Below are 16,356 nucleotides of genomic sequence, written 5' to 3'. Positions count from 1 at the left end.
GCCCACAGCTCAGAAGAGCATAGAGGAAGTAAGGGATTGGATCAAAGAGGCAGCCCATATCCTCAGAGCCTGCACTCAGACCCTGTCTCTCACGAGGCTCCATACTCTTGGACTGGCTCATGCCATCCCTTTCTTTCTTTTTAAGCACCTCACCACACACAAGACCTACTGGCATATTTTTTAAAAATAATTTTTTGTTATATTTTGGCCACACCGAGAGGCATGTGGGATCTTTGTTCCCTAACCTGGGATTGAACTCGTGCCCCCTGCAGTAGAAGCCCAGAGTCCTAACCACTGGCCCACCAGGGAAGTCCATCAGGCCATTTCTTGAGCACTCAGATGGTGCATCCTATCACTGGATTGGCAGGTGGTACAATATAATAGTTAAGAATCTTGGCTCCAGAGCCAAACCATCTGTGTCCAGATTTCAGATCCATCAAGATCAAGTCCTATTGATCTTGCATAAAGTTCTTCATCTCTGTCTCTGCATCCTCCTCTTAAATTGGAGATGACAGTCAAGGCTCCTTGTAGCAACCATGAAGATAAATGAGTTAGGGATGGAAAGTTCTTAGAGTAAAGTGAGTGTTATGAACATGAGATGTCATTTAAGAGTTGAGAGTTTCACTTGCCTAAAGTCCTATTATGGTTGCCAGTTGGTGGAGCGGGTCAATAAGCCCGGCTCTTAAAACCACATTGCTGCCCCGCCTCCGAGCAGTGAGGAGGGAGCTAGAGGTGGTACCAGTTAGGGATTTTTCCCCACGAGGGTTAGTTGTTACACATTTTCCACGCAGCACAGTGTGTGGCAGACAACCCCAGGACACACCCATCAATTCACCCCTGTAATAGTACGGCTACTCCGTCTTCTAAATTGAGACATTGAGGAACGAGAAGGGAAAGACACTTTCTCACAGGGCCCATAATGAAGCTCAGGCCCAAACTCAGCTTTCCCCTGCAAACCACAGTCATCACAGGTGACAAACTCTACCTGTCACCTCTGCAACTGCCACCTCACTCTGCAGCTGTGAGGCGTTCTTCACCTGACTTAGAGCATCGGAGAGCCTGAGGCGCAAGTGGCCTCACAGGTACCTGCTCCAGCGAGGTGTCCCACCCAGTCCTTCCTCAGGGCCCAGCTTGCTCTCTGCAGACACAAGGTTCCTTCCTGTTTGGAGACCAAATCCCTTTGCCTATGGCTTCTGCCCCTCGGGCTTGGCTCAGCTTTTCCAGGACACGGAGCCTCCCTGGTCTATCACCCAGGACTCTGATCATGTACCCAAGCCCTCCTTCCCTCCCAGCCCCTGTGCAGGAGCAGTGCCCCCTGCCAGCATCACCCTCCGCCCACCGCTCACCTCCTCGAAGGAGTCCTTCTCACCCTGCGTACCCTGTGGCCTCTCCATGACAGCGTCTTCTCGAGGCAGACCTGGGTGCCCTTCCCAGGGCTGCTGTTGTCGGCGCTGTCTCTACAGCATCACCTGTCAGCCTGGTGTGGTCAGACAGGGACCCTGTCTGTTCAGCTGAGTTTTCCTGGTGCCCAGTGTGGTTCCCCGGTCTCAATGACCCTGTTTTCTTTTCTTTTGTATTTTTTTAATATTTATTTGTATCTTTATTTACTTGACTGTGCTGGGTCTTAATTGCGGCATGTGGGATCTTTAGTGGCAGCGTGTGGGATTTTGTTCCCTGACCAGGATTAAACCCTGGTCCTTTGCATTGAAAGCACAGAGTCTCAGTCACTGGACCACCATGGAAGTCCCTTTATTTTTTATTGATGAATAGTTGGTTTACAATGTTGTATTAATTTCTGCTGTAGAGCAAAGTGATTCAGTTATATACATATCTACATTCCTTTTCATATTCTGTTACATATGATTTATCACAGGATGTTGTAGTTCCCTGCACTCTACAATAGGCCCTTGTTTTCTTATCCGTCCTGTATCTGTCAGTCTACATCTACTAATCCCAAACTTCCAGTCCAACCCTCTCCCACCCCTGACCCCCTCGGCAACCACCAATCTACTGTTTATACATCTCTGATTAGAATTGCTGAATCATATGGTAATTCTACTTTTAGTTTTTTGAGGAACCTCCTTACTACTTTCCACAATGGCTGTATCAATTTACATTTCCATGAACAGTGTAGGAAGGTTTCCTTTTCTCCACACTCTCTCCAGCATTTGTTATTTGTAGACTTTTTCATGAATGGTCATTCTGGCAGGTGTGAGGTGGTACCTCATAGTACCACTGACTCTGTTGACTGACAGTACCCAGTTGTCAATCAGACAGACAAGGCCCCTCCCTCTGGGAAATAATGACAGGCTGTGACAAGTGTTATGAGGATAATGTGTGATTTGCTGGCGGTGGTCAGGCCTTCCTGGTCTGAGACCTGACTGTTGACAGGCAGCTGGTCCTGAGGAGAGGGTGGCTGGAGGGACTGGCCAATGTGAGTCCCTGAGGTCAGGGGGAGTTTGTCAAAGTCAGGGAACAGAAAGGAGGCCAGCACCGAATGGAAGGAGTGAAGGGAGAGAAGTTGCATGGGCCCCAAGGGCAGAGGGAGGTCCTAGAAGGATTTAGGTGACTTGATCTTGGCGACCTGATCCTAGGGTGAAGTCTGCTTTGAGAAGAGTCCTTTGGCTCTTGCCTGAGGAGGGCGGCCACTCAGCTGGCCCCTCTTCTCAGACCCCCAAGCCAGAGTCTCAGGCAGGCCCTCTGACCTCCTTGTCAGACCCAGCACCAGCCTGGTCCTGGGAAAGAACCTGGCGGCAGAGGTCACACCTCAGTGTGACTTCAGTCCCTCTGTTAAAGGCAGGGTGGTGTGAAACAGCACAGGTGGATTATCTGACACTTCTGTAGTCAGAAGTCAATCACGGTTCACAGGGCTGAAATCCAGAGTCAGCAGGGCTGTGTTCCTCTCTGGAGGCTCAGCGGGGAGAGTGTTTCCTTGCTTTTTCCAGCTTCTGTAAGCTTCCCCCATTCCCTGCTTCCTGGCCCCTTCCTCCATTGTCAAAGCCAATATGTCACAGCCCTCCGACCCCTCTTCCATCATTATGTCTCTCTCTGACTGGAGGTGGGACAGGTTCTCTAATTTTGAGGGCTCGTTGGATCAGATTGAACTCACCAGAGAATGCAGACTAATCTTCCCATCTCCAGGCCCTCAGTTTATCCCGTCTGCAAAGTCCCTTGAAAACTGTTATTCACAGGTCTCTGGAACAAGAACTCAGATGTCTTTGGGAGGCATTATTCTGCTGCCATGGAATGCCAGCAGATCCTAAAAGGTCGATCAAATACAACTGGTGAACTGTTGGAATATAGATTCAAAAACCAACTTTAAAATACATTATTGAAGTTATCAGGGAAATTTTAACATGACCCGGGTATTTAGATGATAGAAAGGGTTTATTGTTAGCTTGCTTAGGCCTACTCATGGCACACGGAAAACAAGGCTGTGAGAGATACAGTCGCTTGCATGAAGACACACAGCTGGTCTGCAGTGGAGCTGGCATTTCTTTCTCTTTTTTTTGGCCGTGCTTCAAGGCATGTGCGATCTTAGTTCCCTGAAAGGGACTGAATCCATGCTCCCTGCAATGGAAGCATGGAGTCTTAACCACTGGCCCACCAGGGAAATCCCATGGAGCTGGCATTTGAGTCTAGGCCTGACAGACTTCAAGTGCCATGCCCTCTCACTTCCTTGTCCAGGCGACCAGAAGAGTGTATCGTTTTCTCCTGCTGCTATAAAAAACCAACAGGCTTAGTGGCTCAGTTCAGTTCAGTTGTTCAGTTGTGTCCGACTCTGTGACCCCAGAGACTGCAGCACGCCAGGCTTCCCTGTCCATCACCAACTCCTGGAGCCTACCATGTCAATCTTATGTCAAACTCACGTAAATCGTGTCGGTGATGCCATTCGACCATCTCATCCTCTGTCGTCCCCTTCTCCTCCTGCCTTCAAGCTTTCCCAGCATAAGGGTTTTTTCAAATGAGTCAGTTCTTCTCATCAGGTGGCCAAAGTATGGGAGTTTCAGCTCCAGCATCAGTCCTTCCAATGAATATTCAGGACTGATTTTCTTTAGGATAGGCTCAGCACAACACAAATGTATTATCTTAGAGTTCAGACAGGAGTCTCAAGTCTCACTGAGCTCAAATCAAGATATCTGCAGTTCCTTTTTGAGGCTCTAGTATCTCCTTGCCTTTTCTAGTTTCTAGAGGCCACCCACTTGCCTTGGTTTGTGTTCCCCTTCCTCCACCTTCAAACTAAGAACATTGCATTTTGTTGACCATATTTTCGGCCACATCTTTCTTTCTTACCAAAGCCAGGAAAGGTTCTGTAATTTTAAGCACTTGTGTGATTAAATTAGGGCCTGGGTGGCACTAGTGGTAAAGAACCCACCTGCCAATGCAGGAGACAGACGTGGATTCTATTCTTGGGTCGGGAAGGTCCCCTGGAGGAGGGCATGACAACCCACACCAGTATTCTTGCCTGGAGAAGCCCATGGACAGAGGAGCCTGGAGGGCTACAGTCCGTGGGGTCGCAAAGAGTTGGACACGACTGAAGTGACTTGACACGTGATTAAATTGGACCCACTTGGATTATCCAGGATAACCTCTCCATCTCAATGTTCATACCTCAGTCCCATCTGCAAAATCACTTTTACCATGTGAGGCAGTATATTCAGCTTCTGGGGGGTAAGACATGGACACCTCTGGGAGGATTATCCTGCCAAGCTCAGAGATAGATGCTGTCACCATTCAGGGACGCTTGCCTTTGTGCCCAACACATGTTTCCATAAACGCCATTACAAAGGGGACTTTTCGTTGAAGCAAAAATAGAGACAACACACAAATTTAAAATGAATGCTCTTGGTAAAACACACCCAGCGTGACTGGACGGCGAGCACACGATGAGGGCGCCACTCGAGCTTGTTCTAAGCACGCTGAAAACACTCCTCTTAGCACAGCTAATCCTTTTTCAAATTTGATTCTGTATTATTGTCAAGGCTGGCAGCTACGTGGATTAACCAACAGTCAGAGCCTGATCACTGAAATAAAGATGATGCCTAAGTCTATAGTTTAAATGTCCCATTTTGTACTAATTCCCCAAAATCTCAAGCCAAAATCCCTATTCTTTGCCTTAGGAGATGGTCTAAAATGTGCATGTCTTTTGACCACCCCCACCTCTTTTTTTTCCCCAGAATGAGGAGTCTTCACCTTAGCTGACATCCCTTTGTTCCAACAGTAGGAGCTTTTTTTTTTTTTAATAAAGTACTAATTGTATTAAAATTACCCGAACTAACAGGATTGTGTAAGCACAAATGAAAGTGGGGACGATAGTGAAACTGTTAGAAAGCAGAGCAGCAATTGGTTTAATTAAAGCTCAATATAATCCTATTTTTATTTCTTAAGTCCAACCATGGATTCATCTGAAATGTAATACAGATTGAGGCTTCTATCATAATGTGATAAAATTTAGAAATACAATGTTCTCTTTGGGGTTTCTTTTATTTTATATAAAGAGAGACTTGGCATTTTGTTACAGACTTTTAAAAGTAAGAAAATGATAACTTAGAAACATTAAAATTCACATTCTTTGGGCAGTAAGGCTTCAAACCTACTGAAGAAAAGACCTTCTGGTTTTTCAGTCATTTAAGTGATTTCACAGAGTTGACCTCAAAGATGATTGGGAGGAGTGAGGGGAGTCCTGGGACTTCCCTGGCGAACCCATGGATAGACTTATTTTAATGTAGGGGGCGTGGGTTCGATCCCTGGTTGGCAAGCTAAAATCCCATGTATCTTGCAGCCAAAAAACTGAAATAGAAAACAGAAACAATATTGTAACAAATAAAATAGAGACTTTAAAAATGAGCCACATTAAAAAATAAAAAAAGTGAGAGGAGTCCTGAGCTCAGTTGAAGATGTTTGTAATTTGAAGCCTATGATTTTCTCATTAAAGGAGACTGATTTAATGAGCCACATATAGGTCCATTTGTGTGCGTTCTGAAATGAGTCCAGCAGTTAGATCTACTCCCAGGAAGAGTTCCATATGAGCAAGCACTTTAAGGGGGAAAAGGCTAAACAAAACAAACCTTGAACACTTAACTTCAAAATGAAGGCCACATTTGGACTTGTATGGTTACCATTGACTTTAATGGGAACAGCCTGTTTCTGGGGTTCAGGATGTGAAATCGGTGGGGAAAGTGTGAAATGGAAAAAAAAGAAAGGAATAAAAGGATCTATTGGGCATCCTGTTCAAAGACTCCTAAAAGTGCTGCGTGTCAAGAGGGGATGAGTTAAAATTCACATTTTGCTAATGAACCATTGTTGTCTCTCAAAGAATGATTTAACGCTGCTACATTGTCGTTACAAGCTATTTAATCCCTGCAGAAGAAAGCAGGAAGAGTAGGCACTGGTTTCAAGTCTGCTTAATTGCTCATCAACCAGAGGAAAGTTAGAAATGACAGAAATGACTGGAAAGGCTCACCCCTATCCTGTGAACACACACACACACACACACACACACACATGCGAACCAAGACCAACAAACCGGCATGGGAAGCATCTTATTGGCATTATGTTTCTGGCATTGCTATAACTACGCACAAAACAAGCCCTACATGAAATGGTAGCGACATCTGTTCTAGACCCTGTGGGGCTTTATTCCCAAAACAGTTGTAAAATCTTTGGGGGACAAAAATATTTCTTTGTATCTATGCAGATGCCCTCCTCTAAGGGAAACACACACACACACACAAGTGGATACAAGTGATGAGCTGGAAAGACACTAAGAAAAGGAAATGTCATCCACTTTTTAAAAACACTTAAAATTTCACCTTTCAAACAAAGCTACATCTACTGCCTTGGATAGACCTTTATCAGTGGTAAAGAATCCGCCCGCCAATGCAGGAGACAGAGGAGACATGGGTTTGATCCCTAGTTGGGAAGATCACCTGGAATAGAAAATGGCAACCGACTCCAGTATTCTTACCTGGAAAATTCCATGAAAAGAGGCAGGCAGATTTGTTACCACTGAGCCACCAGGGAAGCCCTGCCTGTGTTATAGAGTAAGCCCTTACTGTTTTCCTGTTTTATGTGTAGTAGTGCTCTTGCCTGGAAAATCCCATGGATGGAGGGGCCTGGTGGGCTGCAGTCCATGGGGTCGCTAAGAGTCAGACACGACTGAGCGACTTCACTTTCACTTTTCACTCTCATGCATTGGAGAAGGAAATGGCAACCCACTCCAGTGTTCTTTCCTAAAGAATCCCAGGGACAGGGAAGCCTGGTGGGCTGCCGTCTATGATGTCACACAGAGTCGGATACACCTGAAGCAACTTAGCAGCAGTAGCAGCAGCAGTGTGTATATGCTAATCCCAAACTCCTAATTTATCTTCCCCCTACCCTGACCACCACCACCCACTATCCTCTCTGGTAACCATAACTTTGTTTCATATGTCTATTTCCATTTTGTAAAGATGTTCATTTATATCATTTTTTTTTACATTCCACATATAAGTGACACCATATTTAACACTCACTGATACCTCACTGAACATGATAATCTCTAGGTCCATCCATGTTGCTGTAAATAGCATTATTCCATTCTTTTTATGGCTGTATGGGAGGGATTGGGGGCAGGAGGAGAAGGGGACGACAGAGGATGAGATGGCTGGATGGCATCACTGACTCGATGGACATGAGTCTGAGTGAACTCCGGGAGTTGGTGATGGACAGGGAGGCCTGGCGTGCTGTGATTCATGGGGTCACAAAAAGTCGGACACGACTGAGCGACTGAATTGACTGAACTGAATATTCCATTGCTTTACCACTTCCCTGGTGGCTTAGTGGTAAAGAATCCTCCTGCCAATGCAGGAGATGCAGGTTCGATCCCTGGGTCAGAAAGATCCCTAGGAATACATAGTATCAATAGTGTATAAATGTCAATCCCAATCTTCCAATTCCTCCCACCACCTCCTTCCCCTCTTGGTATCCATATATTTCTTTTCTACATCTGTGTCTCTATTTCTGCTTTGCAAATAAGTTTATCTGTATCATTTTTCTAGATTCTACATCTAAGCATTACTGAATGATTTGTTTTCTCCTTCTGACTTACTTCATTCACACTATATGACTGTCTCTAGGTCCATGCAGTTCAGTTCAGTTCGATCAGTCATTTCTGACTCTTTGCGACCCCATGGACTGCAGTACGCCAGGCTTCCCTGTCCATCACCAACTCCCGGGGCTTGCTCAGACTCACATCCATTGAGTCGGTGAAGCCATCCAACCATCTCATCCTCTGTCATCCCCTTCTCCTCCTGCCTTCAATCTTTCCCAGCTTCAGGGTCTTTTCCAGTGAGTCAGTTCTTCGCCTCAGGTAGCCAAAGTATTGGAGCTTCAGCTTCAGCATCAGTCCTTCTAGTGAATATTCAGGACTGATTTCCTTTAGGATTGGGTTGGATCTCCTTGCAGTGCAAGGGACTCTCAAAGGTCTTCTCCAACACCACAGTTCAAAAGCATCAATTCTTTGGTGCTCAGCTTTCTTTATAGTCCAACTCTCACATCCATACATGACCACTGGAAAAACCATAGCCTTGACTAGACAGACCTTGTTTAGACGTTTAGACTAGATGGACTTTGGAAGGAGTTATGCTGAAATTGGCTAGGCTGAATGTGAGCAGTTCTTATGTCTGAAGAAAATAATGTGAAGTGACCCAGGATGTGTGCTGGGTTCACGCCTCTGCTCTGCCACTTACTAGCCATGTGACCTTGAGTAGGTTATTGAATTCTTCATGGGAAGGGCCCATCTTGCAGGGCTGTGGTAACACCTGAGGTCACGCAGGTAAGGGACCTGGTCTCATGACTGTGGCACAGGGATGCTCATCAATTGGCAGCAACTGCTGTTTACAGAGAAGATAAAGTATCTTCATTGCCTTTTATAAATTAGAAAGAAGTCCTCTCATACTTAGAAGTGATTGTATTCAGGGTTATCAATAAGATGTGGGCTGGATTATCTCATCAGACAGATAAGGGAATGTTATTTGAAAGCCTTTAAACATACCTTTGGAGGGAACCAGCCACATAAGAATTCTGAAAATCCATTCATGGCATCAAGTGAAAGAGTATGCCGCCATTCCAGCTGGGAGGACATTCTTGGAGTGGTGACAGTCATCTTCACAGCACTTGGGGACCTGCCTGTCATGTTGATTAAATCATCCAAAAGCTTTTGCAAGAGCTAAAGCACGCAACCTGTTCCCTGAGACTTCACCTTCATCTCTTAGGGGCACCTCTATTTGGATGGAAGAGAATGAGTTTCATTGGGTCCTGGACTCTGTGAGCCAAGACATAGCATTTCTGGTATTGACACAACCTGTATTCCCTAAGCAACTACTGAAAAATGGGCTGAGCAGTTAGCTCATAAGTGAGTTTTGCTTTTATTTTTTAAGAATTTTTACTGGTGGTCATTTTGGCTATGCTGGGAATAAAGCAGGACCAAGAAGCCCTGGAGTGCTCAGGAGTCTCATTCAGGACTCCTGAGCAACAGGAGCCACGTGCAGACAGATGACTGTGGAAGGTGTTCTGTAATGTCCATTTGGGAAGAAATTGATAAAAGTCAGCATTCTTGCCAATAATTCACATACTGCGAGCAGGCCTGGTGCCACCCTCCATGCGAGTGCACAGGGGGTGGGACTTCAGGTTCACGTGACAAGCCCACAAGGATGTGCACACCCGAAGGGCCATGCTCAGCAGAGTCACGTGGGCAGGTTGCCGAGGCCCCCTGAGTATTTCAGGACTTGAAAGGACCACAGAGGTCACTTCATTGACTTTAAAACATTCTAATTCCTGTGTGAATTACTTTTTATTTTAAGGAGGAGAAATGTCCAAATCTGAGTCCTTTGAGGGTGAATTTAACTTTTGAAGGCAACCAAACTTCCCTCAAAGTTAAGTCTAGTGAATAAAGTAAATGCTTAGGATGGACAAATGAAAAATAAAGTGGGGCCATAAAATGACAAAACCGGTTGGCTCCAATGATCCACAAGTTGTTCTGAGAGGTAATTCCAAAAGGACCTAGAGAAACAGGTGCTCCTCAGAGCATTGTTGTGGATACAACCTCTCTGAGGGCAGAGGGAAGTTCATATCACATCTTTCAAAATATGCGTGCATTTTGGTCCAGAAATTCAACTTATAGGACTTTATCACAAGGAAATTATTGGGACAGTAGGCAATGATTTAGTATTAGAAAGCTTGGTTGGTGCAGTGTTTTTGGTTTTTTTGGGTCATGCTGTACTGCATGTGGGATCTCAGTTCGATGACCAGGGATGGAACCCATGCCCCCTGCATTGGGAGCTTAAAATCTTAACCACTGGACTGCCAGGGAGGTCCTGGTGCAGCGTTAATAAGAGCCTAAAAATTGGATGTGGTCTCAATGTCAACAGTAGGGATTGGTTAAATACAGGAAGGCACATAAAGTCAGTGAGATACTGTATAGTCCTGCAAAATGCCGTTGCTGAAGTGTTTCTGTTGCTATGGAAAATCGCTAATGATTCAATGGAAAGAGCAGGTTCTAAAACAGTGTTAGGATATGATCCAGGTTAAAGTGTGTACCGGTGAGGAGGGGGATAGAAGAGGATCGGAAAGACATGCACCAAGTTTTGAGTGGTGTGTAAGACTGAATATTTTCACATTCTTTTTGCTTGCTTACATATTATGATTTTTCTGTAATGAGAAACTATTTTTATAATAAAAAGACAATGAAGGAAATATTAAAGAGAGGAGAAAGAGGGTCCTTCCTTATAGAGGAATGATGATGTGCCTGTAATTGTTGTTAGGGCTGCCGTAACAAAGGACTACCCACAATAAATTCAACACTAAGTTCTTGTCTCACAGCTCTGGAGGCTAGGAGTCCAAGGGCAAGTTGTAGGCATGGTTGGTTCCTTTTGAGGGCCATGAGGAAAGAATCTGTTCCATACCTCTCTCCTAGTTTCTGGTGGTTGCCCGGCAGCCTTTGGTGTTCCTTGGCTTCTGTTGCATCAATTCAACACTTTCTTAACTCACTTTCTTAACACAGTGTTCTACCTGTGTGTGTTTCTGTTTTTGAATTTTCCTTTTTTTGTAAGGACATTGGTCATAATGGGTTGGGACCCACCTTAATCTAATTAATATGTGTGTGTGTGTGTGAGCTCAGTTGTGGCTGACTCTTTGCAAACCCATGGACTGAAACCCACCAGACTCCTCTGTCCATGGAATTTTTGAGACAAGGAAACTGGAGTGGGTTGCCATTTCCTACTCTAGGGGATCTTCCTGACCCAGGGATCAAACCCGAGTCTCCTTCATCTCCTGTATTGGCAGGCGAATTCTTTACCACTGTGCCACCTGGGATGGATGATCTAGTATGACTTAATCTTAATTAATTATGTTGGCAAAGATCTTATTTCCAACTCAGGCCATGTTCTATGTATGGGGGATTGGAACAACATACGAATTTGAGGGTGGACATAATTCAATAAATAATAGTAACCCCAATGAGATGGCCATACTGGTCCTACCCAACTGAGGTTAGTGCTTACGTGTCACTGTAGGCTACGCCAGCTACTGTGTAGTAGGAGCCTAGACCGAGATCAAGGGTAATGGGGCTGGGGCACTGCCATTCCTAAAGGACTCTGGGTTTAGAGAGATAGTGATGAAACACAGAGCCCAGCACAGCCGCCCCATCATCACCCTGCCCCTGCCCCAGCTCTCCCAGGCCAGAGCGGAGGCATCAGTGGGCATTCAGCTGAACTGGGAAGATCAGCTGAGAGATCTGAAAGGAAGAAACAGCCTGAAGGAAAAGATGAGGATATTTTAGTCCTTTTGGTTGAATATAGCGGTTGATATTTTAAAAATAAAAGGACTAAAAAAAATGTTACAAACATTACACAAAAATCTGCACATAGATGTTGATAGCAGCTTTATTCATAATCATCAAAAACCTGAAGTAACTCAAGATGTCCCTCAAACTGTGGTATATCCAGACAATAGAATATATTCAGCAATAAAAAGAGATGAGCTGACAAGCCATGAAAAGACATAGAGGAACTTTAAATGCATATTGCTAAGTGAAAGACACCAGTCTGAAAATGCTACATACTGTACACTTATAGCTGTATGGCATCAAAAAAGACAAAACTATAAAGATTGTAAAAAAAAAAAGGAGTTGCCAGGGATGGGGAAGTGGAAAGGGCTCGGAGGGGTGAACACGTGGAACATGGGATTTTTAGGACAATGAAATTATTCTCCATGATGTAATGGTGGGCACATGACATTGTACATTTGTCAAAATTCATAGAATGTACAACACAGAGCAAACCCTACTGTAAACTGTGGACTTAAGTTAATGATAATATATCAATATTTCATCAGTTGTAATAAATGTACCTCTGTAATGCTGGATGTTAATAATAAGGGAAATGATGTTGAGGGAGGGGGAAGGGAAGAGGGTTTCCCTGCTTCATGTTTCTATAAACTTAAAACTGCTCTCAAAAAAAAAAAAAAATTAAGTCTATTAACTTAAAAATCCGAACCAAAAAGATATATTACGTATAAAGAGATGCAGAAAAGATCATGCACTTAACTACCCAAAAGAAGCTGCTGGCAGATAAAAGTTTGAGCAGTGGCAGGAGTTAACTCTTTTACAAAGGCCTTTGAGAAGATGCAGATGACCAAAGTGTGACCCAGCAGGATCTCCAAGATACAAACAAGCCTGGCCGCTCACACCTATCTCAGACTCAACAAAGCCCTTCTAAATCGAGCTTAAAAGGGTGGGCTGTGGGGGAGGGGAAGAAGAACCAAATTCTTATTCAAAGAAATAACAGTTTGGACCGTGCACAAGAGTGTCAACAAGTTATGCAGATCTTATCAGCATCACATTTTTTGGTGCCTCCCAGCTATTCAGCGAGGCTCCACCAGCCTGTCAACACCCTTCGGCATCCCACGCATCCGGGCATATCCCTACCTCAGGAGGCTCTGCGGTGGCCATGCGGGCCTCCCCAGGGCCCCCACGGAGGCAGATTTTTTCTCTATGTACAGAGTACCGTCATCATACCATCCCATCGGAATTCAAGAGTGTCTTTGGTCCCTTTCACCGCTCACATTCTGTGACTTGGTTGGGGCTAAATGTCTATAAAATTGACCAGTACATTTATGCTAGCTTTGGACAGTTGGGAAAAAATATCTGATGCTTTCACATCTGGAAGAAGAGAACATGTAGTTTCAGGAATGTAAGGAGAAATGATGCAGAAATCATCATTGAACATAGATAGGCTTCTATGACATGTTTCTACATTTGCGGATAAAACGTTGTTGCCATCTTACAAAATTATGGATAAGGCATAAGGTTTATGCAGGTTCCTCTCTCCACCTCCCCACAAACACACAAAAATAAAGCCTTTCTCGGACATACATTGCTCCATCATAATATAGCCTCTCAAATGTAATTTTGTTAAGTGATACAAAAAAGCATTTATTTAGAGGAATGAAAATGATAGCCTTTACTATATATCACAGCTTTCTTTTACCATTGCATTCCTGTTTATTACATGAAAGTCAGTGAATGAATCTCCTTGTTTGTGTGTTTGTTTTCATTTTTAGGCAGCATTAAGTGCCTTGAAACAATTTTCTGAACAAGGACTGGATTCAATGGAAGGGGCAATGAATATTGAAAAAGGTTCTCTTGAAAAGTGAGTACATCTTCTGTGGTATTCTTACATTTGTAATTTTGTAACTTGTCTGGAAAATAAGATCAACATCATAATAAAGTGAAAAACTCAAGACAATAATATCTATATCCTGCAAAATTATTCATAACACAATTCAGTGTAAATAAAAGAGAACCAGTATATATGTTCATATTTGTTGCCTCTAAATATCTCTGTGAAAGTTTTAATCTACTGATGGATCATTATTTCTGCATTTTAATGCCTTTGCTGGAAATCGTTCTGTGAGTTTTATGGACCACAGAGACCTGCAAAACTTAGAAAAGATGACTTTGATTTCAGACTGTTGGGTGTTCTCTGACTAAACCATTTTCTGAGGTAAAATTTTGCCCTCAAAGCCCTGCTAGGTTGTAGGCACAACAGAGAAGGGGAAAAAAAAAAAAAGAAGATGAGAGCAGGGTTCTCTCCCTTTGGCTTCATTTTGTTTTTTCACGTTGTTATATGAAGCACTGGCGCACACTGTCACAAAACTGTGGCTTCTGAGGGCTGCAGAGGCCAAATCGCAGCTTTAAGAAGAATTTCTGAAATCCAGCTCATACCACTTTTATGATATTGAACATAACGTTTGATCCGAGGGACTGAACTTTAGGTCCCTCCAGAGACCCAATTTATACTAAAGAAATTGCAAGCCATTGTATTTACCATAGTGGAATCCAAATTCTTTCCGAGCAGGAATAATAGCAGGTGAGACTTCAGAACTCATACAGGAGATAACATTTTTAGAATGAAAAAAAAAAAAAAGGAAAAGTCAGATAACCCAGGAAGTCAAAACCAAATATACAGATCTTACAGTTAAAAAAAGCTTATCCACCCCCCCACGCCGACCAAGATAAAACAGCATTTGGTCATTAATATTTAAAGGGTGAGAGCGTGAGAAGAAAACATTTGGTAAACAGACGTGGCATTTTAAGTTGTCTATAGATTGGCAACCATTTATAAGCTAATTTAATCAAAACCATTTCCACATGATCTCATCAGTAGACTATCTGAACATAAATATTGTTGTTTCACTTTAAAATGTCACTTTTGTGGTGACCTTTGAATCCTGTGTGCCATCTGCTAATAAACATGTCTGAAGATGTGCAACCCTGGACCTTCAGCTCTTGTTAATGTATTAATCTTCCAGACAAGCCCAGCATCTGGGAGAGAAAGCGAACAATAACCAGACACACCCGGGCTCCATCGCTCAGGACTGCAAGAAATCAAGGTCGGTCATCTAGCAGCTCCCATAACCGCGCTGCCACCGCATCCTTATAAACCTGTCAGCACGCATGAGGGTGTCTGTGTTCAAGGAAATGAATGACTAATACCATGATTTGAGTCTTATGTGAAGACAACACTATTCTAACACAAGGGATAATAGACATAGGACTGTTTATTCAACTGGGGAAAAATAAAACTTTGAGCATTTCCCTTGGAACTTGAGATCAGATCATAACTCATTTGCCCAGAGGCAGCAGAAATCCGATCCTGCTACTGGAGCTTAAAATAACAATTAATGAAAAGTGTTAGAGAAATCGGGTTTGGTTTTTCAATGATGAATAGAGAAATTGGGTTCGGTTCTGTTGTTAGGATTGTTTTCTCGTGGCACTTGTGTTCGCTTCTATTCTCTCTCATTTTAAATAATGCCTGACGATTCCAAGATTAACCAACGATGTGCTGTGCAATGTGATGGTCGTTGTCTTCATATAGAGTCACCCCAGTTTCTCTTTCAATGCAGATGTTTGTAAGCTTCATCCTATATCAGTATGAATAACTTCAGGGTGCACCACTCAAAGATGTATGCCAACAACCATGGTGGAAATCAGTTCAGACTTGTGATTACACATATGAAATAAGGGTAGGAACAACTGGTTTCAATAGACACCAGGAATTCAGAAAGAAAACAAAAACCAGTTGTGGGTTTTGAACGCCATCATCCTATTAGCCACTGAGGAGGCGTCTTGCCTCTCCAGCCATTTCTGTGGATTCCACGTTCGTGGTGGACATCGCTCCCACCCCATCCATGTGTTGTAAGCTGCTCACTGTTTGCATCCAAAGTGTTCTTTGATAACTGCCTCTGCACTTGGGTCACGGAGTGGGATCAAAAGCAGTAATGTACACGGCGGGGAAGGAAGGCCAGTCAGAGGATCCACAGAGGTCTTGCCAGCCACGCTCTGGACCAGCATGTTGGAATCCAGGGTGAAGACAACGCAGTAAAAAAAAAATGTGGTCGGTTTCTGTGTGAAGTGTGGTCATTGTTCTTCTTTCCTTGTTTCGCTCTCCTCTCTGAAACGTCACCCCAGTGTCACCCGTCCCGAAGGCGGGCCCCGTCACTGCACAGTGCTGACAGTAGGGGACATCCAGGCTTCTCTTGCTACCAGGCTGCCTCTGTGAAACTGCAGGGCTGCCTCCCTGGGTGACTCGGAGCCGGGTTTCTGACCAGCCAGCGTCACCTCATTGTTCAGGTTTTCTCCCTATTGATCTGCCAACGTTGTGCAATGAGAAAACACTCTATGGTCTAACTGCTCGGCCCAACGTGACAATAGGCCTAGAATTATATAAGGTTTCACAAGCAAAACCACCGCAAGTCATGATCTGGCTGACTCACACGCGACTGGAGGATAAACAAACAGCAACAGAAGGAAATCAC

General features: G+C 44.0%; 1 protein-coding gene across 9 annotated transcripts in view; it reads left to right on the top strand.

The window, feature by feature from the left end:
• The window catches only part of STAU2 (staufen double-stranded RNA binding protein 2), a 307,659-nt gene extending 291,719 nt beyond the window's left edge, over window positions 1-15,940 (top strand). For all 9 annotated transcript variants that reach the window (XM_070802706.1, XM_070802704.1, XM_070802701.1 and 6 more), the window contains 2 exons: window positions 13,600-13,688; window positions 14,851-15,940. In XM_070802706.1, coding sequence (XP_070658807.1) covers window positions 13,600-13,688; window positions 14,851-14,944 — 183 coding nt within the window. In that variant the 3' untranslated portion in view covers window positions 14,945-15,940. The remainder of the gene's footprint in view (window positions 1-13,599; window positions 13,689-14,850) is intronic.
• The last annotated feature ends 416 nt before the right edge of the window (window positions 15,941-16,356 follow it).

This window comes from Bos indicus, chromosome 14, assembly GCF_029378745.1.
Source record: "Bos indicus isolate NIAB-ARS_2022 breed Sahiwal x Tharparkar chromosome 14, NIAB-ARS_B.indTharparkar_mat_pri_1.0, whole genome shotgun sequence".
NCBI classification, from domain to species: Eukaryota; Metazoa; Chordata; class Mammalia; order Artiodactyla; family Bovidae; genus Bos; species Bos indicus.
The sequence above is the reverse complement of the archived record's forward strand: the minus strand, read 5'-3'. Positions and strand labels throughout refer to the sequence as shown.